The following is a 23,548-nucleotide window of genomic DNA, read 5'->3' on the forward strand; positions in this document are numbered from 1 at the left end:
GATGCTTGCAAAAGAACTGCATTTAATAAGCATTGACTGCACCACTAGAGTCCTGCCAACAGAGCAAGGCTGAATGGATTGACCACAGTTCTGTGTAATAAATGAAAATAGCACGCATCATGTTCAAAGTGGAAAATTATTACTGTAGGCTGTTAAATGCCATTTAAAGCACACTTATGATCTCCTGTAAATCGAATTATGGACTTCTAATTAATGTCTGTAAAACTGCGGAGAAAAATATAAATGAATAAAATGTAACTTAATGTAATGCAAACTATTGAAAAAACTAGGAAACTAATAAATTCCAAAAGCTTTACTCAAGGAACAGTTTATTTTTTTAACATATAAAATATTTCCTTACAAATGGTATACTGTTTCCTAGAAAGAGTCTATATTTGTGGGTAGGGGGCATACAATTTGAATGCTGATTATTTTAACAGAAAAGAGATCACAAGAAGAATAATTGGATACATGTTAGCCTCAGGAAAAGGGACAATTAAAGAGCACAAGCCATTTTGAGTGAAATTGTATCTTCTTTTAACAAGAAAAGCAAGAAGTGTTTTTGATCACATTTTACTGTAAGGGAATCTTCAGCAAGTTATCTTGTATTTCCTATCTTTTGTCCTTGGGGAAAAAGTCACATAAGAGGAGGTCCTGATTTGCCAGCATTCACCCGGATGAGCATCAACGCCAGGAGTCTACTCCACTGTGCAGCATCTCCATGGTAAGCACTTTTTCTTCTCCAGAGAGTGATCTTGGGGAGGTGTTCTGACAGGTGTTGGTGATGGATCAGGTTCCCCTCAGTCTTCAGGTGATGGATACCTATTAATTCCATCCCACCACAACATGCGCAACGAGGAGATAGCACATCGCGACAGTGCAGGACACAATCATCATAGGGAAACCCAACCTGAAATACAGAGACACATGTGTTACAGCACCTGGTATCTGGGGAATACCCTGAGGTACGGACTTAGTAAAATTATATTCCATTATTCAAAAGAATATGGCTTGAGGATCTTTGTGTATCTGCACAAAGTTCATTACCTTTTATTTATAGAAATCAGAAACTTCATTTTAGCTTATATTATGTGGATACATGCATCTATTAAATGACCAACCATTATGTACAATTTTATTTGAGATCTGATTAAAGGTTTTTTTTTCACATTTTTATTTTTTTATTTTTTTTAACTTTTATTTAATGAATATAAATTTCCAAAGTACAGCTCATGGGTTACAATGGCTTCCCCCTCCCAAAACTTCCCTCCCACCCACAACCCTCCCCTTTTCCGCTCCCTCTCCCCTTCCAATCACATCATGATTCATTTTCAATTCTCTTTATATACAAAAGATCAGTTTAGTATAAATTAGGTAACGATTTCAACAGTTTGCCCCCATATAGCAACACAAAGTGAAAAAAAAATACTGTTGGAGTACTAGTTATAGCATTAAATAAGAGTGTACAGCACATTAAAGGCAGAGATCCTACATATTATTTTTTTTAAAAATTAATTAATTTTCTATGCCATTTCCAATTTAACACCAGGTTTTTTTTTTTTCATTTCCAATTATCTTTATTTACAGGAGATCGATTCAGTATATAATTAGTAAAGATCTCATCAGTTTGTACCCACGCAGAAACACAAAGTGTAAAAATACTGTTTCAGTACTAGTTATAGCCTCACTGCACATTAGACAACACATTAAGGACAGATCCCACATGGGATGTAAGTACACAGTGACTCCTGTTGCTGACTTAACAATTTGACACTCCTGTTCGTGGCGTCAGTAATCTCCCTAGGCTCTAGTCATGAGTTGCCAGGGCTATGGAAGCCTTTAGGGTTCGCTGACTTTGATCTTATTCTGATAGGGTCACAGTCAAAGTGGAAGTTCTCTCCTCCCTTCAGAGAAAGGTACCTCCTTCTTTGATGGCCCCGTTCTTTCCACTGGGATCTCACTCACAGAGATCTTTCATTTAGGTCTTCTTCTTTTTTTCTTTTCCATGGTATCTTGGCTTTCCATGCCTACAATGCTCTCATGGGCTCTTCAGCCAGATCCGAAAGCCTTCAGGGCTGATTCTGAGGCCAGAGTGTTGCATAAACTTAATTCTAATTTTGAGTTTGTTTTCTTCAAATTATTATTATCCATTAGTTTTTCTGTAGATATTTCCCTCAAAGTAACATTTATAAAATGTATTTTGCTTCATTCTCTATATTTTATCATAAAGATTTTTTTTGTGGGAGCAGAGGCAGAAAATGTTAAGGATTAATTATGCTTGTGTGTTGTAACTATTTCTTCTGATATTTGTGATTAAATTGTGTTTTGAGGGGATCACATGGCATGAGAGACTGAGGAAAGGGCATTGAACATAGCCCATAATACCTTTCAAACTCATTGCACATGCCAGAATGGCACTTTCTAATGGAACCACAGTTTTCTTTTTTTTTTTATTAAACTTTTATTTAATGAATATAAGTTTCCAAAGTATAGCTTATGGGTTACAATGGCTTCCCCCCTCCCATAACTTCCCTCCCGCCCACAACCCTCCCCTTTCCCGCTCCCTTTCCCCTTCCATTCATGTAAAGATTCATTTTCAATTCTCTTTGTATACAGAAGATCAGTTTAGTATATATTAGGTAAAGATTTCAACATTTTGCCCATATAGCAACATAAAGTGAAAAAACTACCATTGGATTACTAATTATAGCATTAAATAGCAATGTACAGCACATTAAAGACAGTGAAAATTTCTCTCACTGTGTGCCTCCCCCAACCTGAATTCTTATCATGACTTGTGAATACTAACACATTCCCCTTTGGCATCTGGAATCCATGCTCCATAGCCTTTACTTAGTGTTGCTTTGTCAATAAGAGAAGTCCATGAAAGGATTACAGTTCTGGTTCCAAATGACTTTAAAAATTCAGCAGCAAGAGCCTACTGTGTGATAATTATAAGGGTTATGACATTTTTGCTTCCCTGGCCATGGATATGAGAAATTACACAAAAACAGTCACAGCAAAGTTCTCTCTACAAAGCTATAATTAGATACCAGAACTACATTTATGAATAAAACAGCTCCATAAATTCTAGAACAGACTTAAAAATTTCAAGAAGGTAATATCAGATTCTCTGATTTTTCATCTGAACACATTTCTTGGGGCAAAAAAGAAAAAAAAAACACAAAATAGTAAATAACAGATTCCAGAAAAACTACTTAAATTTCTTGGCATTTATCATTTTTGAAAATAGCTGAACATGTTTGCAAAATGTCAGTCCTGGTCACTGAATTTTAGAGAAACAAACCATGACAGTGTCTGGTCTACGCGAGGCATCACAGACTTCACTGCAAGCCTTCACAGAAATGCAAACCTTTCATTTCACTGTGACACGTGCTGTCCACTGAGTCAATGTCAGGGGCAATGCTGAGTATCTCAGCACTGCCTCTGTGATACTGGCCATGTTTCAGATGCAAATCTGCCTTTCCAACAGAGATTCCACAAAAAACAGACCTTTCTCTGGGGGATCCCAAACCCAGAAGTTCTTTGTGGATGCCACTGGTGTCTCAGGGATACCAACCCCGAGAAGGAGCAAAGCCCAGGTATTGACACGAGCGTTCAGACTCCATCAGAATCACTCCATCACATTATTCACCATATCTGGACACTGTGAAGGTCTCCACACACAGGACCCCAACAACTTGTCATACCACCTTCTGAGACTGACATTAGTATACCAACTGTGCAAACAGGATTTGGAGAAGGAAGCACACTTTCCCAGTTGTATGATTAGTTTGCTGTGGTGTGAAAATCCAAATGCCTTAACTCTAACGCTATGGTATTAAATTTTTAATTGCTACATATACTGCCTACTTGTGGAAGTGGGTAATGACACAGCATTAATAAATTCATTTATGGGGTGGGCATCTGATGCAGCAGTTAAGTCACTACTTGGGACACATGCATCTCATATGAGAGTGCCCGTTTCAAGTTCCAGCCCCTTTGGAATTTGAATCCAGTTTCTTGCTAGTGCACACCCTGGGAGTCAGAAGATAATTACTCAAGTACTGCCATCCCTTTGAGAAATCCAGGTTGAGTTCCTGGCACCTGGCATCAACCTGGGCCAGCCCAACTGTTGTGGTCATTTGGAGAGTAAACCTAATGGATGCAAGATCCCTCTCCATTTCTCTCTCTCTCTCTCTCTCTCTCTCTCTCTCTCTCTCTCTCTCTCTCTCTTTCTCTCTCTCTTTCCATTTCAATGAAAATGATTAAAATGATTTAAAAAACAATTACTTACTGAACATCTGCTATATATTATGTGTCACATAGATACAGATATGGATGTTATCTATTATTGTCCAAAAGCAACAAGGCAGATCATATTATTTCTGTTAAACAGATGAGAAAACTGAAGCTTGTTAAGGAGTCTGACAAAAGTTACCACCTGTAAGATACAGAGATGATTAAATTGTGCATCCTACAGATTCCTTCATAATAGAATTAGTTTCCTACCTTGAAGAGAATAGAGAAATGAAAGAACAAGTTGGGCTTAGAATAGAGAAATGAGGGAGCAAGTCCTAGATCGCTTGCTGACAATAGCAATATCACATGAATACTTAGCAAACCGTTTCAACCATTAGATAACAACTTAAGAAAACATTTACCAGAAGGTCCAATGCCTTCTATAAATTTTAAGAATCATGTATTTGAAAACACCTCTTAAATATCTAACATGGTGTAGTTTGTTTAACCAGTAAACTTAAGCACAACCATCTAAAATGTTTTTAGTTTCTTTCTACCAACAAGTCTAAAACATATGATACACAGATTCAGGTCCCACAAATTAAAATGTATCTTTGATTGATTTTAGCAGCTTAAATTTATGGACAATCTTATCTATAAGCCATTTAAAATAAAACTCTTAATAAAATTTCCCCATGTGGACATACAATATGTACACACATATAATATAGCATAATAGACCAATATATCAATTTTAATAATAGCTTTTAAAATCTTTAACTCTTTTTGTAGATTGCCAATTCTATTATGAAGGAATCTGTAGGATGCACAATTTAATCTTTAGACCTTATAAAAGAGATGGCTAACATTTTTCTGCAATAGCATAGCCAAAATAAGAACTCAAATAATAATCTCATAGCTAGATTCACTTCGCCATCAGCGAAGTATACAGTAAGTAGAAAAAAACCTCCCTTTCAGACCAAAGGGAAAGAAAGTTTTAAAGTGAGAATATAATTTTCCTCATGGGCATTGTCTACCTTAAAAAAACTACTACAGAACATGCCTGTGACTATAGACTTGTAGTTCAGGCCACCGAAGATTAGAGATGGGAAACGGGCACTCCCTTGACTTGCATCCTCTGGTCTGCTTTAACACAAACCAGGAGGAAAAGAAAGCTCGGCATCAGAAGCAATGGGTGGCAGGCCTATTAATGGCTGATCTGTACAGTGATCTGCCCTCAAGGAGACCCAACAGGCCAGTCCACTGCAGTGGCTTTCAATGTGGTAAGCCTGGGCTTCAGCAGAAGTCAGCTTGTGAAGAGCCGTGGCAGCTCTGCCAAGAGTTGGATCACTGGAAATGGACCTGCCCTGGAGTCGAAGGATGCCCAGGTCAGAGCCACAGATCTTATTGGCTCTAAGCTGAAAAGCCCTTCACTCAGCCCAACTTCCAAAGTGACCACTGCAGCTGAGGGGATGGTCAAGTAGGGTCAGCAACATTGCAGGCAGAACTGTAAATTTCTTGTTAGAGATGCCACCTGCCTTTACCTGGCCAGCTCTCCTCCCAGGCCAGCCAAGTAATGAAAGTCAACAGAGTGCCTTCCCCTAGGAGGTTCACACCTCCCTTAGGATATACCCCATGTGAAGAGATAGATAGGTCTGCGCCTCTGAATTTACAAGGCCTAAAGCCCACCAGATTATTATCAAGCCCCTTCTATCAGGTTCTATTTGCCTCTCAATCAGAAAACTTAATTGTAGCTTAGACAGCACCTTTCTTAGCTCCTCTAATAATGACTCTGTCCTTTGTTCTAGACCCTGTCTAGCACACTTGGGCCTCATTCCTTTGTAATCATAACCTCTACTCTACCACCAATGGCTCTACTCCCAACATGTGTGTACTGATGGTCCTCTTCCCCACTTAATGCTGTATAATTGTTCAAACCTGGTAAATGCCACTCTTAGGATCATTGGTTACTATCCTCACTCTGTCTTTTATGACCTTGTCTAAATATGATCAGAGTCGGCAAACTTGGAAGGCTTCCATAGCCTTGGCAACTCATGACGACAGCCTAGGGTGGTTACTGGCGCCATAAACTAGAGTGTCAATTTGTTGGGTCAACAACAGGAGCCACTGTGCACTTGCTCCTCATGTGGGATCTCTGTCCTTAATGTGCTGTACATTGTGATTTAATGCTATAACTAGTACTCAAACAGTATGTTTCACTTTGTGTTTCTATGTGGGTGCAAACTGTTGAAATCTTTATACTAAATTGATCTTCTGTATATAAAGAGAATTGAAAATGAATCTTGATGTGATTAGAAGGGGAGAGGGAGCGGGAGGGGGGAGGGTTGCGGGTGGGAGGGAAGTTATTGGGGGGGGGGGAAGCCATTGTAATCCATAAGCTGTACACTGGAAATTTATATTCATTAAATAAAAGTTAAAAAAAAAAAGATACAGAGATGATGTTTTTGGTATAATTTTCTGCCTTCCAAATTCATATGCATTCCCCCAACAGAGCTTCAGAAGAACTGATCAACTCAGAATAATGCCAGTGCTGACTGTAGTTTTCTCACTAAGTAACCTCACAGGATATAAACTCCAACTTACTGGGAGGAGAGAGAGAAAAATAAGGGGAAGGCATAATATTAAATGCCAGCACTGTCTTCATCATCTGCTGGTCTGATTATGATAATCCAACAAAGAATTAACACATTCAAAGATATTTGCATATACCATAAGATCCCTGAAAAAGCCCTTAACTCCTTAAGATACAAAGAGTAGGAGTTCCACTAATGGAAAATATGATTTTGCAGTCCAAAGTGTATTAATCCAGGCAAAATGCCCCCTTTCGGTAGACCAGGAGACAGTAAACTACAGTCCCCAGGACAAATCTAGCAGATGACTGTTTTTTGTAGATAAAGTTCTACTGGACCGAAGACACTTCTATTCATTTATTTATTGCCTACAGCTGCTCTAGAGCAAAGCCTGAAATATTTACTTTCACCCTTTAAGCATCAAATTCTGGGAATATGAAGGAACTTGGCTTCTCATCGGCACTTACCCAAAATGTGAGTACCACCCAGCCAGTAGAAATACATTGAAAGCCACTACTACAATACTTCAAACAGGATTTTTTTAAAAAAATTCATGCATAGGTTTTCATAATAAACATTTCATTTTTTCATAAACTTTTTGAAGACTCCTCACATGCATGGGTTTCAAACATTTTTTGCAACAAAATAAGCTAATATTTATTTCTATTTTTACATGAACATTTGAAATACACTTATATGTAACCTTAAATTTCCAGTACTACATTTTTAAAAATATAATCAGAAACAAATAAGAAGAAGCTTAGTAATATATTTTAACCCAAAGTAATCAACATACTATTTGTCACATCATAAATACAAACTTTCAGTGGAATATTTTATATATTTTTAAACTAAGTCATGCAAGCCAGCGTGGATTTTTTATTCACAGCACACCTTAGTTGGAGCTTCCCACATTTCAAGGCTCAGTAGCCACAGGGGCTGGAAGCTACTACATCGGACAGCAGTGCAGCTCTGGAAGCAATCGTTTTTTGCTAAAGAAAGCATTTGAAAAGACAGGTTCACGGCTGTGAGTTGTTACACAAAGAGCTGGCCCTGGTTGGAGTTTCAGGGAGGAGGCCCTGGTCAGGAAAGGCTCTGAAGAGAAAGCGACAAGACACATAGGCTCAAGAGCCACACTAGCAGCAGGGGCTCAGCCGCCCGAATCCATGTCCACCAGGAAGGGGAGCTCAGTGGGATGGCCTCTCTTTCTATGTTTTGGACATCAAGAGCGGGGAAAAGTCCATTATTAGTGAGGGTTGACCCAAGTGATAAAGCTGCTTACTGGACTATGTGACAACAGCACTGCTGCCATGCGGAGCACATCCGAGCATTTCAAGAGTGGAGATGAGGTCAGTGGGGTGCTCTTTCAAGTGGAACTTCAAAGCCTGGCATGTTCTTCCTTGGGCCAAGTGCCCACTGCTTTCTCCTCTGGGAGAGAAGCAGCTTGATTGGTGTTTCAATGTTTCAGTCACTGCCCAGCGGGGAGCCAGCTGCAAGGAGATTTATTCAAGGGGACGAGGTAATGACTCCCTCTCACTGCCAGCAGGATTCCGCATACACCTGACATGGATGCTCCACGTTCACAGGAGCCTTCCATTCCCGGGAAGATCCATTTGTCTTGCTCCTCAAGCCTCTCAGCGAGCAATACCTTCACCAAAAGGCTTAGCAAAGCGTGTTTGCTCAACATCCAGCATCACGCTAGGCTTGCATTTCCCTCTGGGGTTATTTTCAATCCATTTTGGCTCTAACATCACACTGTGTGACAGAAGACAAAAACACCTGAATGTCAAAGCACAAACCAAGATGCAAAACGTCACGTGGATGCCCAAACAGACCCTGCATTATACATATTTAGTTTTAAGCTAAAAAGATGCCTGTGCTGGCATGCACTTCTCTGAGGAACTCAGCCTGCCAGATTGCTGGGAAATGGGCTGCCCCAGCACCGTGCCTGGAGCGTTTCCAACAGACCTTGGCACATGGAAGAGACTTGATTTTCAACAAGATAGGTTTGCTAATGAAGCCTCCTACTTAAGCTTTAGACTGAAATCATTCTTCCTATTTATTTTTCCTTCTTTCCCAAAAGGCTTTATTACACACCATGACTGCAGCTCTTAATCAAAAAGCCATTTCACTGCTGTCTCGCTGCAAACTTGTGTTTCTGAGGCCGGTCCAGGTACACACAGCTCAGACAGGTAGCTCTGCTCTCTGTACATTTGCATTCCCCACCCTTCCCCTACCCCAACCTGTCTTTGGGATCCTCTGGGCCTCAGGACAAGGCTCATATTCCCATCCTCAGTCCCCACTTGCAGGCCTCATCACTTATTTCCTGGTAACAATTAGATAATCCCTGTAATGGAGAAAGACTGGAGAAGCTCCCTGCCCCCAGGAAATCTGGCCCCATCACTGTGCATTCCACAAAGGAGGAAGAAGGGTTCTGGGGAGGCCAGGGCTGAAGTGAACCTGAAGGAGGCCCACAGAGGGCAGAAGGCACATTCTGAACAGGAAGGGGTTTCTTGGGATCTGTCACTATCTGCCCCCACCATCACTTTGCACTGTTGACCAGCTGCCAGCAGGGAACTTTCCAGAATAAGGACCAGGGAAGATGACAGAGAAACATAGACATGGCAAGTAAAAGTGCATCACTGTGAAGAGGCAAAGCTTGGAAAGGAAAAGGTGTCCAAGGAGGAAATGCTAATATTTGCTTGTGTCCCATCTGAATACTTTCCTACCTGGGGTGGTTTCTTTTTCATGTATTCAATCATATGAAATATATATATATATATATAATATTATATATTATACATATAAATTTAGACAGTAAAAGAGACAGAAACTAAGATTAGGTTTGTGAGCTGGAAGACCATGCCTTCGCCACGCCCCTCTGTGACCTCACGCCCCTACCTGATACCTTCACCACGCCCCTGTGTGACCTCATTCCCCTACCTGGCCACACCTGGGTGCTCACCAGCCAATCAGGTTTATTAACCAATCCCCTTTGGAAGTGGGTCAAAATCCTGGGACACAGTGTGTCCCACCCTTCACTTCTTTGCCTTGGCCTATAGCCAGGAGGGGCTTGCTGTAGTCCTGCGCCTCCAGGGCACATGGCCTTCAGGCCACCCACCCTAGGCTTCCTGGCCTAGATGCTTCTCCATGTGGCTGGTTCCTGGTGCTTGGTATGAACCCAGATCTACCTCTCTCTCTTAGATAAAGCTCTCACTCTCCTATGCATCTTTCGTACTAAATAAAACCTTAAGATAATACCATGCAGCCTTATTTATTTATGCCGGTATTTAGAATTCTTCTCTAAATATTAGGCAAGAACCCTCTCGGGCTTATTAATATTGGGGATTTATTAATAAGCATATGGTGACATCATATGGCACCCCAAATTCTGGTAACATATGTGTCATCCCAGATGGCACTTCTGGGGAACTTTAAGGGGCCACATTTTCATATAGATTTTAGGGGGTCATCTCCGATATCAGTGGGATTGTGTCTTAAACAAATACATTTTGAGAGGAACACAATTTAGTCCACAGAAATTTTCAACCCCACAGCCCCCATGTCTACCAGTAACCAGAGGCTACGTTCTGTTAGCCTCTAGGGTCTGACTTTGCTTCCAGCATTTAAATTTGCAGTCTGTCAGTCATGAAATCCTAATATTTCTGTTTCTATAAATATTTCAAATATTTTTCCATTTTTAAATAATCTTCCTAGGCTCTAACTGTAGGGCCCATGGTGCTGCTAGGATGGATAGTTATGTTAACTTTCTTAATGGCATCTTCATTGTCTTGCTCCTTGCTTCCTCCCGGCCAAGATTAACCTCCTTTATTACCACCTCTTTTCCTACCTTCCTTCCCTATAATAATTGCTGAGATGTTTCTGTGAGTGTTCATTACCTACCCTACCACTTTATAGCATTCAGAGGCAACCTAGGACATATCAAAGAAGGTAGACAACAGAGTCCATGCCTCCTCTAATTAGCCATCTCAGTGATATTCCCCCACGCTGCTTTCACACAACTAACCCACACCAGCTTCTGGGGCTACTCCCTCTCCATAGAAAACTAAGAGCAGGTGCAGGCTAATGGTATTTGTCCTCTGAGAGATGTGTGTGTGGCTTCCACAGGGACCACTGTGGCCTCTGCCTCCTGCCTCCTGCCTCCCTGGGTTGACTCCTCTGAGGACATCTGCTCAGTTTGTCTCTGGGAGTGAACTCTCAGCCCCACCTACCCTCCTTCCACTGTGGTCATAGTCCCCAGAGCACAGCTCCAGACCAAGACTACAATTGGCATTCACTTACTTTTACTCCATAGGACAATTTGGTGCCAGAAAACTCAGGTGCACCCTCTTTGTTTAATCCATTATCACTCCACATACCTCAGGAGCCACTCTGTATTTTTGGTGGCAACACTGGGGCAGCTTTATTCACCCAGCAGCAGTAGGAGCCGCCCCACATAAACAGGAAAGGATTCAGTTAGAGCAGGAATGATAAAAGGGTAGCGAGAACAAAGGGGCCCTTCCTGTAATGTAAAACATTTTCTTAGCCTAGCTGGGAAACTGGCATGAGCTAGAAAGCAAGTGTGAAGATAAGAGAGACATAAAGAATTTTGTTAGTTAGTCAGGAGAAAAGCAGGCTCTGGTGCCAAGGTCACCCAGGAGGCCAGGTAGCTAGAATTGCCTGTGACCAGTCTCAGAAGTATAGTAAAGACAAATAGTTCCCCCACAGTCCTGACAGGCCCAACATAGAACTTGTTCTCTGTCCTGTTACAGTCACAACCAAATTGGAGGAATCAGAGATAAGAAGGCATGATGCTTGCGGCGCCGGCACACCGGGTTCTAGTCCCGGTTGGGGCACCGGATTCTATCCCGGTTGCCCCTCTTCCAGGCCAGCTCTCTGCTGTGGCCCGGGAGTGCAGTGGAGGATGGCCTAAGTCCTTGGGCCCTGCACCCGCATGGGAGACCAGGAGAAGCACCTGGCTCCTGGCTTCAGATCAGCGAGATGCGCCGGCCACAGCGGCCATTGGAGGGTGAACCAACGGCAAAAAGGAAGACCTTTCTCTCTATCTCTCTCCTCTCTCACTATCCACTCTGCCTATCAAAAAAAAAAAAAAAAGTAAATTTAAAAAAAAAAGAAGAAGAAGGCATGATGAGCTCACCATACAAGAAATGCTTTTCTTAAAGGATCTTGTACAAACTTTCTAACTGGCATGAAACCCCCAGGTCACTTCCCTTCAATGGCTTTTTTCTTCTGAAAAAGCCCCTCCTGGCTGCTTTTCCCAGAGCTTTCTCTCTGCTCTTTCAACCTCTCTCTGCTCTTTTTAATGAAAGTCTTTTGCTAAAGATTGCCTTCTAGGTTTGTTCATCTTCCTCATATTTTGTTGCAGATAGAACAAGTTTCCAGGGTTCAAATCAGCTGTAACATCTTGGTGCATTGGCCAGGAATCAAACCGTCTACCAGCAGCTGTAACATGTGTGTGGCAAAGTGGGGATGCTACCCCCCAAGAGAGCATTCCTCTCCCCCTATCCGTCAGCCTTCTGACTCTCTTCAAAGACAGCTTCATGCATGCGTCCCATCAGTGCCTGGCCTTCCTTCCACATACCTAGAGGCTCCTGGTGGACTGAGACTCATGGCTGGCATTGGCTCTATTGTGGTAACTCCTGTGTACACAGCCCTAGCACCTCTCTTCAAAATGTAGCGTCCTTGATTGTCACTGACTGGACTAAGCTCAGGATTCAGGAGAGAATCTGGGAAACCAAGATGTGTCCTACTTATTATCCTTCAAATACTGAGTATCCAATAAAAAAAGAGCCATGACCATAGCAGCTAAGGGTTATAGAAATTATTTCTAACAGGTAGAGAGCGGTAAAGAGAAACTTTCTTGATTTTGTTTCTATGTCTACTTGTTCTGATTTATCATTTTACAGTGCGATACATTCATGCATTGCTTGTGAACTGGAAAAATGCAATTAAAATTAGTTACTTAAAAATCTACATGCTAAAGGCAAAAGGAAAAGGTGGGGGGCATCAAATGTTGTTTTAAGTCACCTACAATCTCATTATCCTAACAGAAATGTTGTCATGTTTTGCCATATGCACATAATTTTTGTTCATATGTGTGCTTCTGCTTCAATCAAATCATAGAGTACATAATATTTTTTAACATCAGGAGCTTATCAGAATGTAGTCAAGAGGTTGGCATTGTGGCATAGCAGGTTATGCCACCTCATGTAACACCAGCATTCCACATGGGTGCCAGTTTGAGTCCCAGCTGTTCTACTTTCAACCAAGCTCCCTGTTAATGAGCCTGGGAAAGCATCAGAAGATGATCCAAGTACTTGGGCCCCATGTGGGAGACCCATAAGAAGCTCCTGGCTCCTGGCATCAGCTCTGGGGCTGTTGCAGCCATTTGGGGAGTGAACCAGCAGATGGAAGATGTCTCTGCCTTTCCCCCTCTCTCTGTAACTCTGCATCATAAATAAATAAATAAATAAATAAATCTTTAAAAAAAAAAAGAATGAAGTCAAGGCTGAAATTCTGACTTCAATGCCCTAGAGAGCCTTTAAACCCTGAACTGGCCTAAGGGTCCCCTCACCTTGCCAAGTGTTTCAGAGGACAGGAGCATGCTTATGGTAGGGACTGCACCTGTCTGTGGAGGGGCCACACTCTAGTGGACCACTGGAGCACTTTGTTCAATAAGAACTTGCTTCTAAGGAGTACAAGACCTAACCCAGCAGCATAAGGATAATCGCAGTGAGTTTTGGTGGTGATGCCCATCCAGAGGGCCCTGCAGTTTACTCTTCTACTTTTGATATTCAGGGAAGAGTTCTACAGCCCTAACTGGAAGATACACAGCAGACCCTGTCACTCTTAGGATAGAGTCCAGAATAATGAAGGCAGAGGAGCTTGCTTTAACAAGTCCATTGTGGATCATACTCGACATTATTTTAGGCCCATTAAACTGGTCTTTCAGTGTAGAATATCACATTTCAAGAAGAAAACTTTAGATACAAATAATCCTTATTAAGTTGGCACTATTTCACAAATTCAGATTTGCTTTTTTAAAAAAAAACAGATATACCATAATTATAGTGGCATTTCAGATACATAATTTCATGAGTTTAACTTTAGTTTCTGGCATCAAATCTTTTGCTGAATCCAAAAGACTAATGTCTGCTGGGCATTTTAAAGTCCAAGTGGATTTTCTTTCCATTTTTATTGCACTGCTTTCATTCCAGTTCTTGTTAGAAGCCATAAGTTTTTTGTGTTCTAAAGAAACATATGTGCACCAGAAGAATATGGCCATTAAAAAAAAGAGGGAGGGAGGGGTATTCCAAGATGGTGGAATAGGGAACGTGCTAGGCTAGCAGTAGGAAGTACACTTTCAGGGGAGAATTAGACAGAAAACCTCACTGGAAATTCTACAAAGGAAAGAAGAATGCCATGGACCTGTGTGGAAGGTACAGATGTCTGGAATGAACACAGATACAACATATGACTACAGCTGCCAAAGGCTGGAGCGGACAGCAGCTTAGACACAGAGGGGAGACCAGACTGTAGAAATCCATGGTGATACAGCTGTAGGGAGAGTGTGGCATGAGTCTGGACTGGAGGCTAGGGGCTAATTGCTATCAAGAGCTACCCGCAGACCCAGTAGAAGTAAAAGGGGCATGTTTATCTCACCCCATCCTCCCCACAATGGCACCCACTGCCTGGCTGAGAAAGGGCAGGCACAACCTGGGGCTTGGGCACCAGCTGCGGAAGCCTTCGTGCATGTGCACAGCAATAGCTAAGACAGGACACCAGCCTCTCGGCTGCACTGCCAGCAGTGGCAGGTAGAGGGCAACATTCAACCAGTGGCTCTTTTATACCCATGTGTTCCAGAGATTCTAGCGAAGAAAAACATCTACAGTCCCCACTGACTTTGAGCCTGGCTGGGAGGATTGACAGGTGGCTGGGCACCCACGCAGGATTTTGAGGCAGCCCCAGCCTCCCAACATACCGCAGGCTATGGGCTGAAGGCGCTGAGGCAGAACTGGCTTGGGGGACACCTGCCTCTCTGTTGACCAGAAGGGCTGGCAGGAAGGAGGGAAGCCTCTGCACCCAGTAACTGTGGGAGCTTTTTGTGCTGAGACTGTGGGGAGTCAGGGGCTACAAGAGAGACTGCAGGGTGTAGCTGGGTCTCTGGGCAATCACTGGTGCATCTCCACATGTTCCAAACACCTTGGTTGCCTGCAGCAGGAACTGTGCTGAATGAGGACTGTGTAGATAATTTGTGTGGTTCATATGGAGGTGCAGATCAGTGTTGAACTCACTGGGGGCTAAAACCCGGGCATAACTCAGCTTGGAGGAGAGGAGCTGAGGGAGTGACCACACCAACAGAGGTGACCATTCCCCACTTCTGCTAACAAGAGATCTATGATGCCCAACCTGGGTGTTATCCTGAATATTTGCCCACCCTGGAGCACTGACCAGAACTCCCTGGCCACACCCAGCACACACATTTTGGTATTCACTGAAAGTGAAGACATTCCATTAAGCCATAGAAGCATAGTTCAAGGCTAAAAGGCATAAGAGGAAAAAAAAAAAAACAAAAACAAAAAAACAAGTAACTCCACAAATGCCTAAAAATCAATGAAGAAATTCAAGAAACAAGAATAGGGAAAACATCAAGATCCTCCCAAAGGAACACAAAATATATCAATATCAGAATGTGATGATGAAAGATCGATGAAATGTCATTAATGGAATCAAAAGATTAATCATAGAATTACTCAAAAGCAATCAGAAGCAAATCCATGAACTAAAGAAAACTATACATGACATGAATGAAATTTTTCCCATGAAATTGAGATTTTAAAGAGAAATCAAAATGAAATATTAGAAATGAAGAATTCAATAGATTAAATAAAAAAATGTGGTAGAAAGTCTTATCAACAGGCTTAGTGGGGCAGAAGAAAGAATATGTGAGATAGAAGGTAAATCATTGGAAATCTTTGTCAGACCAGTAAAAAATAAAATTTTTATAAAAGAGATCTCAAGTAATTACACCATAGTAAACAAGTGCTGTAAAAGAAAAAAATGTTCAGGTAGAATTATAGACAATGTGGCTTAAAGAAGTTCTCTTAAAGGGATTTTAAAGTTTCATTAAAAAGAGGGACAGAGAGATGCACAGAATGAGAGAGCTCCCATCCTCTGGTCCACACCCCAAATTCTCACAAGAGCCTGATGCCAGAGCTGGGAACTGGGAACTCAATTCAGGATTCCAACACAGGTAGCAGGAACACAATTACTTGAGGTATCATTGCTGACTTCTGGGGAACATTAGCAGGAAGCCTCAGTAAAAAGGAGAGGTGGGTATTAAACTTGGGTACTCCCTGGTATAGTACATGGGCAACTTAACCCCCAGGCCAAATACCTGCCCCTTAAAGAGATTATTTATGTGTATCTGATATACACATATCCAGTTATTTCAATGGAAATGTCTTCCTAAAATAACCAGGTCCCCCATGCTCTGGTAAATGGGGTAGGTGACCTCTGTGCCCTGCAAACCTCTTTGCCAACCACCTCCTATTTCCTAGCCTGGTCTATCCTGGACAGGTGTGATGCCCAATGCTCCTGCTGTTCTTCTCATCCCTTCTCTAGCCACCTGGGCATCCTCCCATGGATGGGGGAGCTTGGATTTCAACAAGAGTGCTCTGCTGCCCATCAAGACAGTCTGTGCTATCCAAGTGACCTGTGAGTGCTTTCTTGGGTACAATTACAAGCAGACACTTCAGAAAGACTCCTAGTAACACTGATTTCCTGCCCTGTACTCAACATGCATGAGTGCATGTCTGTGGGTGTCTCCAAGTGCTATTCAAATGAATTTCCAAGGTCTAATAAATTTAAGTAATGCTGGCTAAAGAGCAACACAGGTTACTCAAGTAATTAATTACTGGGCTCCATCAGGTCTAATAATCAATGTGCCTGTGGTCCTCCAAGGTTGGATATATTATTCAGTTTCCAAGCTGAATTTGACCTGGAAACCCTCTATCTTGAATTACTTTAAGCAAGTAGGGGGATATATATGAAAGAAGAATGGGGAAAAAAAAAATAAGATTTTAGAACAAAGAGTTGGGAAAATATCAAGAGTCAAAACCCATTTTAGCAATTGAGATGTTTAAAATAGAAGATGTCATAGTTCATTTTGGTGCCTCTATAAAAATACAAAGGGGGGGGGAGTACTAAGGCTCTGATCTAATCAGAATTATTCTGACATTACAGAAAAGTAACTTCTCTGTTTCAGTCTAAGCCAAATGTCTGCTTTCGTAACTTCAATCAAGAAATACCAGATCCAGGCCATCACTATCATTTTATCAAGGTTCTCATCTCAAATTGGACATTTCCAGGATTAAAGAGTTCGCTGCCTCATAAGGCTTTTCACTGTAAAATCTGACTTAATCATTCCTCTCTGTGTGGAGTCAAAAGTCCCCATGGGACTCAAGATCCCATCTGTGTTTCCTGCAGCAAAGGTGGAAACAACAAGTCTGTCCTCAGGTGTTTGGAGGTATCTACAAAGATGAGAAGCTTATGCCCTGAGAGGAAACACTCAGCAAACTGAAGAGGCAATCAACAGAATGGGAGAAAATATTTTCACACTATGCAACTGATAAAGGATTAATATCCAAAATCTATAAAGAGCGCAAGAAACTCAAAAACAACAAAATAAACAATCTGGTTAAGAAATGGGCAAAGGAATTGGACAGGTATTTTTCAAGACAGGATATTCAAATGGCCAACAGACACTTGAAAAAATGCTCGGGATCACTAGCCATCAGGGAAATATAAATAAAAACCAAAGTGAGGTTTCACCTCACCACAGTTAGAATGGCAATGATACAGAAACTGATAAACAACAGACAGACGCTGGTGAGGATGTGGGGGGAAAGGTACCCTGATCCATTCTTGGTGGGAATGTAAACTGGAACAGCCACTCTGGAAGACAGAATGGAGATACCTCAGAAATCTGAATACAGACCTACCAAATGACCCAGACATTCCATTCCTGGAAATCTACCCTAACCAAAAGAAATCAGCATATGATTTATTACTTGTTTATTGCAGCTCAGTTCACAATAGCTAAGTTACGGAATCGACCCAAAATGTCCCTTAACTGATGACTAGATAAAGAAATTATGGTATAGATACACTATGGTATCCTATACAGTGGTAAAAAAAAAAACAATGAAATTCTATTTTTTGGAAAAAACAAAATAGATGCAACTGGAAACCATTATAAGCCAGTGAAATAAGCCAGTCCCCAAAAGACAAATATCATATGTTTTCCCTGATCTGTAATAGAGTATCTAAAAGGTAATATAAAGTAATAAAATTGACATTTTGAGCTTCAATGATTTTTTACAGCCCTTGTCTCGACTATTGAGGGAAAGTGGTTTTTTTAATACTATTTGTTAAACTCTTTATTTAGTGTAAAATCTTATGATTATAAAGTTAACTGAAAATAGATCTTTGTAAATAACAAGAATGGTTATAGGAGAGGGAGGAGAAATAAGGTTGGGAGCATGAGCTGGAGGAAGTGTAGGGAAGAAAATATCACGATGTTCCTAAATCTATATATAAGAAGCATATATAAAATTTGTATACCTTAAATAAATTTTTAAAAAATAATTAGTTTATATTCTATGTTTAAAAATAAATACATAAATATATGTTTCATCCTTTCTTATGTCATATTAGAGAGTAAGATTATTTTGAAAACTGTAAATATAATCTACAAATTAACATAAATTTGTAATAAATTCTAGAAGTTTGAAATGAAAAAGAACCTTGACAATGATCTTATCTAAATCTTTGTTCTACACATGAGGAAACTAAAGCCTGAATAGTGAAGTAGTTTTCTGCAATTGATTTCTTTCATTCATATGTTACAACAGCTATCATGTGTTGGCCCTGTTCTATGTGCTAGAGATACTACATATTGCAGTGGAAAAATCATGTAAAATTCTCTATTACTGGGACTGATTCTCTATTTTTAACTATAACTGGTATTTGAAACCAATTCTTTCTCATGTCCTAATGTTCTCATCCCTTCACTTCTTTTTATATCATAATACTGACTGAGAATCACTTACTCAAAGATCTAAAAATCTGTAATTCTCCAAAACGTGTAACTCTTTTAAATGATGACAAGTGGAAAATTCTACAAGTAGAAAATTCATGTGAAGGAGTCGCAGTCAAAGTAAAGAAGCACTAAGTTTCATAGCTTCAGGTTATGTGTATCAGATGTATATGAAACATAAATGGATTTTGTGTGCATACTTGGTTCCTATTCCCAAATATCTCACTATGTACATGGAAATATTCCAATATCTGAATAAACTCAAATCCCAAACCTTTCTGGTCCCAAGCATTTCGTATAAGGGATACTCAACTTATAGTCCTTTTAAATGTTAAATTTTCATGTATATTTGTCCCAAAATGGACAAAAGAACATTTTTATTCAAATTAAAGCTATACTTGGCAAATCTGTTCCAGGAGGAACCTAATCCCCTAAGGAGTGACCTCAGTGAGATGAAACAGAAGAATAAAAAAGACAGCTTGATCTTCCAGTTTATATGTCTCTGTGACAAAATATAGCTGCCTAAGCAGCATTAGAACATCCCGAGGGCTTTTCTAATGAATATTGAAGAACAGTTTTATCATGTTTCATTGTCAGAGACATACTAGAATTTTACACTTATTGACAAAATAGAAAAACCATAGCAAAAATACCTGTCAATTTACATAAAAGGTGAAATTTCTAAGAATCATCAACTTCTTGAAGATTAGTTGCTTACTCTACTGGATGTCAACTCTTCCATCTTAGTCATGAAGGGAGCTCTCCCTCCCCAGGTTGATTTCTGTAGAACTGTATGCTGTGTGTATCTTGAAGGTCCCCACAGAAAAGGGGACTAGAGAGAAACTGACCCTTGTTGCCCTTAACACACTTAATTCAGTGTCTTTCTCTCTTCCAGTTTGTACTTCCAGTCCCTCTCTGCTCCCTTCCCAGGTATCATTTGGTGCCTCATCTTTGAAGGCTTTGATTTTTTGCTTATTTCATAATATATATTGAAAGCTTGCTATTTTCTTAGGGACTATGAAACAAATAAAGCAATTCTTAACTTCAGTAACTCATGAAATTGTACAGGAGACAGATCCATAACAAACTTCAATAACATGATGTGATTATGTATTAATGTGTGATTATTCTTACTAGTCCTTGTTTATTAAGTCATTTATCAGATGTTTATTGTAGTACACTCTAGGATATATCGATGGGATTCTAGGAAAACATATCAAGAATTCTATGCAGTATGAAATAAAGGTTATTACATTCCTAAATGGGACCAATATGACTGCACAGCCCAGTGTGATAATCTATGGCTGTTTCATTAATAGGATATCAAGCAATGATCTGGGTACCAGCACTTAGGGACAAGATGGGAAGACATCCCAGCTGAGAAGCACATGGCAAGCAGAGGACCTGTGTCTAAAAGTGAAAGTCATCCTGGAAAACACCTGTGAAGCTGAAGTACTGGAACACTAGAGAAAGAGAAGAGGATCAGGGCAGTTTGGGGAATTTCTTTCCATACACCAAATATTTTGACTTTATGAATGTCTCATAGAGGCAAACAAATTCCCATGCAGTATTTCTAGCTAGAAGAAAACTGCAAAGATAATCACTTTCAATCTTGGAACAGAATGTTTGGACAAATTACAAATTAAACTTCTAATGAACTCATAGAACTGACATGTTGATACAACAAATGTCCTGAAATCGAAGGAAAGGCAGTCACCTTCACAGAGAAAAAACGACTGTACCTGCCTACCTTGTATGTAAAATACTACCAGGAAGAACCCAGCCAGAAAGCCAAAAATCCTGCTATGGTTTGGAAATGGTTCTTTCCACCAAACTTTCAAGTGCTTGAATCTTAGTCTTCAGTGTGGTGATGCTAACAAGCTATGGAACTTTTAAGAGATGAACCCTACTGGAAAGTACTTAGGTCATTGGGGCTGCACCTCAGAAATTGATTAACACTGTCTTGCTGGAGCAGATAAGGTCTAGTAGGAGTGGTTTGGTTTCTGCAGGAGCAGACTGTTATACAAAGAGTGATCTTGGCTCCTTCCCAGTCTCTCACTTTCTTACTCACACATGAAGCCCTTCTGCACACAACTATTTCTTTTTCTGCTTCTCTGCCCTTTGTGATGCAGCCAGGGGGATTCAATATATCAGTGCTGTGGTTTTTAGCAACTCCAGCCACCAGAATCATGAGTCAAATAAACCTCTATTTTTAAAGTCCTTAGTCTCAGGGATTTTGGTATAGCTACAGAAAATAGACCAAGACATTGGCAAAAGCAGAACATGAACTAAAAAGGGAATAAAGAACCCTGGGACTTCATATAAAAGAGTAATTCATACTCATTTGTACCATCTTCACTATGGGCTTAAGAGTGCTCACAGAATGGACTAATCAGAGGCTACATTCCTGAGAAGGCATCTTTGTGGTGCAGGCCTGCCAGAGGGGTCAGGATTTGCTCCCAGAGGGTATGACAGGCCCAGATCTTTCTCCACAATATCCCAATGGACCAAAGTCTAAAACTGCAGGGTGACAGGCAGCAAATATGATGCACCCAGCACAAAGGTGAAAATCCACAGCAGCCAGAGGGAAGGATAAGAGCAAAGCCTTACATAGAAGGGCTGAGGCACAAATAGTGACTGTAGTTAGAGGCACAAATTGGGGGGTGGCGAGGGCACTAAAAGTCCACACACGCATGACCCAGGGACAGAAACCTAATCAGAATAATAAATAATACACCCACATGTACCCACCAGGTGAACAAGTGCTGAGCAACAGATAATAGCATCTAAGAATAACTTCAGGGAGAACATAAGAGCAGGAAGAGAAGGTTTCACTGCAAATCATTGCAAAGAAAAGATCTAAAAATTAGAATGGAAAAGACATTGCTAAAAGCTCTCAGACAAACTGGTCTCCACCCTAAATACAAAGTAATAATAGAGCAATTTAAAGATTATGGTGCACTAACGGTAACCATGGCAACAACAAATCACAAACCAAGTCAACCCCTGGTTAGACTGAGTCAAACCCCATCTTTAAAGGCCTAAAAGAAGAGAAACACTGTAAGTTTGCTGGCATAAATTAGTATTTGCTTTAGTTTTTACATCTTTTCTTCTAATGTTTCCCCCTTTCCAGCATCAATTGTAGTGTTCCACACCACAGGTGGTGAGTGTAGCTCACAAGAACATAACACACATTTTATGAAGAAACAGAAGAGAGAAGCTCTTTGGTTCTAACATAAGCAAATGGAAATGTTAATTAACTGGTTTGAAGAGTATGTTAAAAATAAGACAATATCAGATATATAAATAAGTTGAGGGGGGAACACTCTCAAAACTAATGGAACCAATAAAACTAGGCTAAGGTGTGGAACCTTCAGATTAGGAATTTTAATAATGGAGATTAATATGTTTTAAGAGCCTAATGGAAAATGTGGACTACATATAAAATCAAATGGGTAACCTGAGCAGAACAATGGAAAATATAAGGAATAATCAAATGAAATGTTAGAAATAAAAAATCATGTTAACAAAGTTGAAAAATGCCTTTGACAGGGTTGCTGGTAGATGACAGATTTAATAGAGTAATTAGTGAACTTGAAGAATAGATCAAAATAAATTACTCAGAGTAAAATCTGAAGAAAAAAATGAGAATAAAACAAAACAATAATAACAAAAAAAGATACATCCAGGAAACAGTGATTATGCTACAATACCAAACCATCTAACATGTACAAGCCTGGAAGTAGGAAAAAAAAGAAAAAGTAAAGTGGACAGACAAAAGAAGTCCAGAAGCTTCCAAAATAAATGATACCACATCACAGATCCAAATAGCAGAAAAATACCCAGCAAAAATTGATGCAAAAAAGCAAACAAAGCAAAACCAAACCTAAGTATATCATTTTCAATCTTCTGAAAACCGAAAGTAGAAAATCTTGAAAGCACCCAGAGAAAACAATCAGCTTACAGAGAAACAATGATATGAGTCGCAGCAGACTTCTTGTCAGACAACTCAAACCAGAAGACAATGGGGTGACAGAAAAACACACAATACAAAACTCTATACTTGGTGAAAAATAACATTTCATAAATAGAGGAGGCACAACAATTACAAACCTAGGTATGTACACAAAAGAATTGAACATGGATAGCTACATTCATATACACATATGTTCATAGCAACACAAATCATGACAGCAAAGAAGTATAGACAGCTCAAATACCCATTAAGGCATGAATGGACAAACAAGATTCAGTGCCTTGGTACAATACCATGCTATCGCATCCTTAAAAAGGGAGTTGAAGTGGAATAAGATGATGGTCTAGGAAGCTCTAGCCCCTGGTTCTCCCACTGAAACACTAAATAAATAACTGGAAGCTAATTAAAATTGCTTTATAGGAACTCTGGAAATCAGTCACATATACACAGCAGTAAAGCAAATGATCAAGAAAAGGTCCACTCAAAGCGATAGGGAAGTTTGTGGTGCTTTTATTCAAGTTTGCCCCACAGCTTCCCTAGCATGGTACGGTTTGGGAGAAGCCACAGCCTGGTCCCTTCCAAGAGCCAGAAAAAAAGGCAAGACCAGTTTCTGCAGCA

General features: G+C 40.3%; 1 protein-coding gene across 1 annotated transcript in view; it reads right to left on the reverse strand.

Annotated features, from left to right (window-relative positions):
* Positions 1 to 825: 825 nt before the first annotated feature.
* OCA2 (OCA2 melanosomal transmembrane protein) overlaps positions 826 to 23,548 on the reverse strand; it is a 343,821-nt gene continuing 321,098 nt past the window's right edge. Inside the window, exon 23 of the mRNA XM_062204569.1 lies at positions 826 to 910. Within this exon, the coding sequence (XP_062060553.1) occupies positions 826 to 910 (85 nt within the window). The remainder of the gene's footprint in view (positions 911 to 23,548) is intronic.

This window comes from Lepus europaeus, chromosome 11 (assembly GCF_033115175.1).
Source record: "Lepus europaeus isolate LE1 chromosome 11, mLepTim1.pri, whole genome shotgun sequence".
NCBI lineage: Eukaryota > Metazoa > Chordata > Mammalia > Lagomorpha > Leporidae > Lepus > Lepus europaeus.